The sequence below is a fragment of the Penaeus monodon genome, chromosome 24 (assembly GCF_015228065.2).
Source record: "Penaeus monodon isolate SGIC_2016 chromosome 24, NSTDA_Pmon_1, whole genome shotgun sequence".
Lineage (NCBI taxonomy): Eukaryota > Metazoa > Arthropoda > Malacostraca > Decapoda > Penaeidae > Penaeus > Penaeus monodon.
In genome coordinates, this window is record NC_051409.1 from 35,012,673 (window position 1) to 35,013,399 (window position 727).

Sequence of the window (727 nt, forward strand, 5' to 3'; positions counted from 1 at the left end):
AAATGTTTGGTTGTTAGTGGGTATGCTATTCACTTGTGAGTGTTCTGACTTTATTATGATAAATGCCTGTTTTATACCTAGTCATTAATATTTGTTTTTGTTTTCAAACAAACTCAAAATTTAATCTGACTGTAGTTGGCTTATATTTTTTCTGTTTAACAGTTTTGGAGTGTTCATTTATGGTCTTACATTCTTTTGTTTGTTGCATTTTATACCGAAGATTCATCACATTTCAAATGGTAAAAGATGCTGTAGTTATAAAAAAAGAGGTATTTTTACATATATATCTACATGTTAAATTGAGAAACAAAATTAACACATCCAACTGCTCCCACCCTTTTTGTACATATTTCAGAACATTAACCTAAACCTTTATTTCATATATAGAGATAAGAATAACAGTGAGTCGGCATGTCATGACTATCTTCATCTACAGATCTATGCTTGGGGTGAGAATGGCTTTGGCCAGCTGGGTTTGAATTCGACTGAGCCACACACTTCCATCCCGAAGCTGGTGAAGAGCCTAGCGCGCAAACAGGTGATCCAAGTGGCCTGTGGATCCAGTCACACACTGGCTCTCACTTCAGGTATGGCTTCAAAATTGGGGTCTTCATCCTTTGGGGTTTATAGAAGAATTTTATTAATGATTTAATGATGCTGCACTGTATTGCCCTATTTTATGCTTAGGAGGTTTACAAGACTTACAAAATATAAATCTGTTTTTGAG

The 727-nt window shown here is 35.1% G+C and overlaps 1 protein-coding gene across 1 annotated transcript in view; it reads left to right on the top strand.

Moving 5' to 3' along the window:
- The window catches only part of LOC119588740 (probable E3 ubiquitin-protein ligase HERC4), a gene marked incomplete in the record, with an annotated part of 34,030 nt that overhangs the window by 11,190 nt on the left and 22,113 nt on the right, over positions 1 to 727 (top strand). The window contains 1 exon segment of the mRNA XM_037937381.1: positions 437 to 587. Coding sequence (XP_037793309.1) covers positions 437 to 587 — 151 coding nt within the window.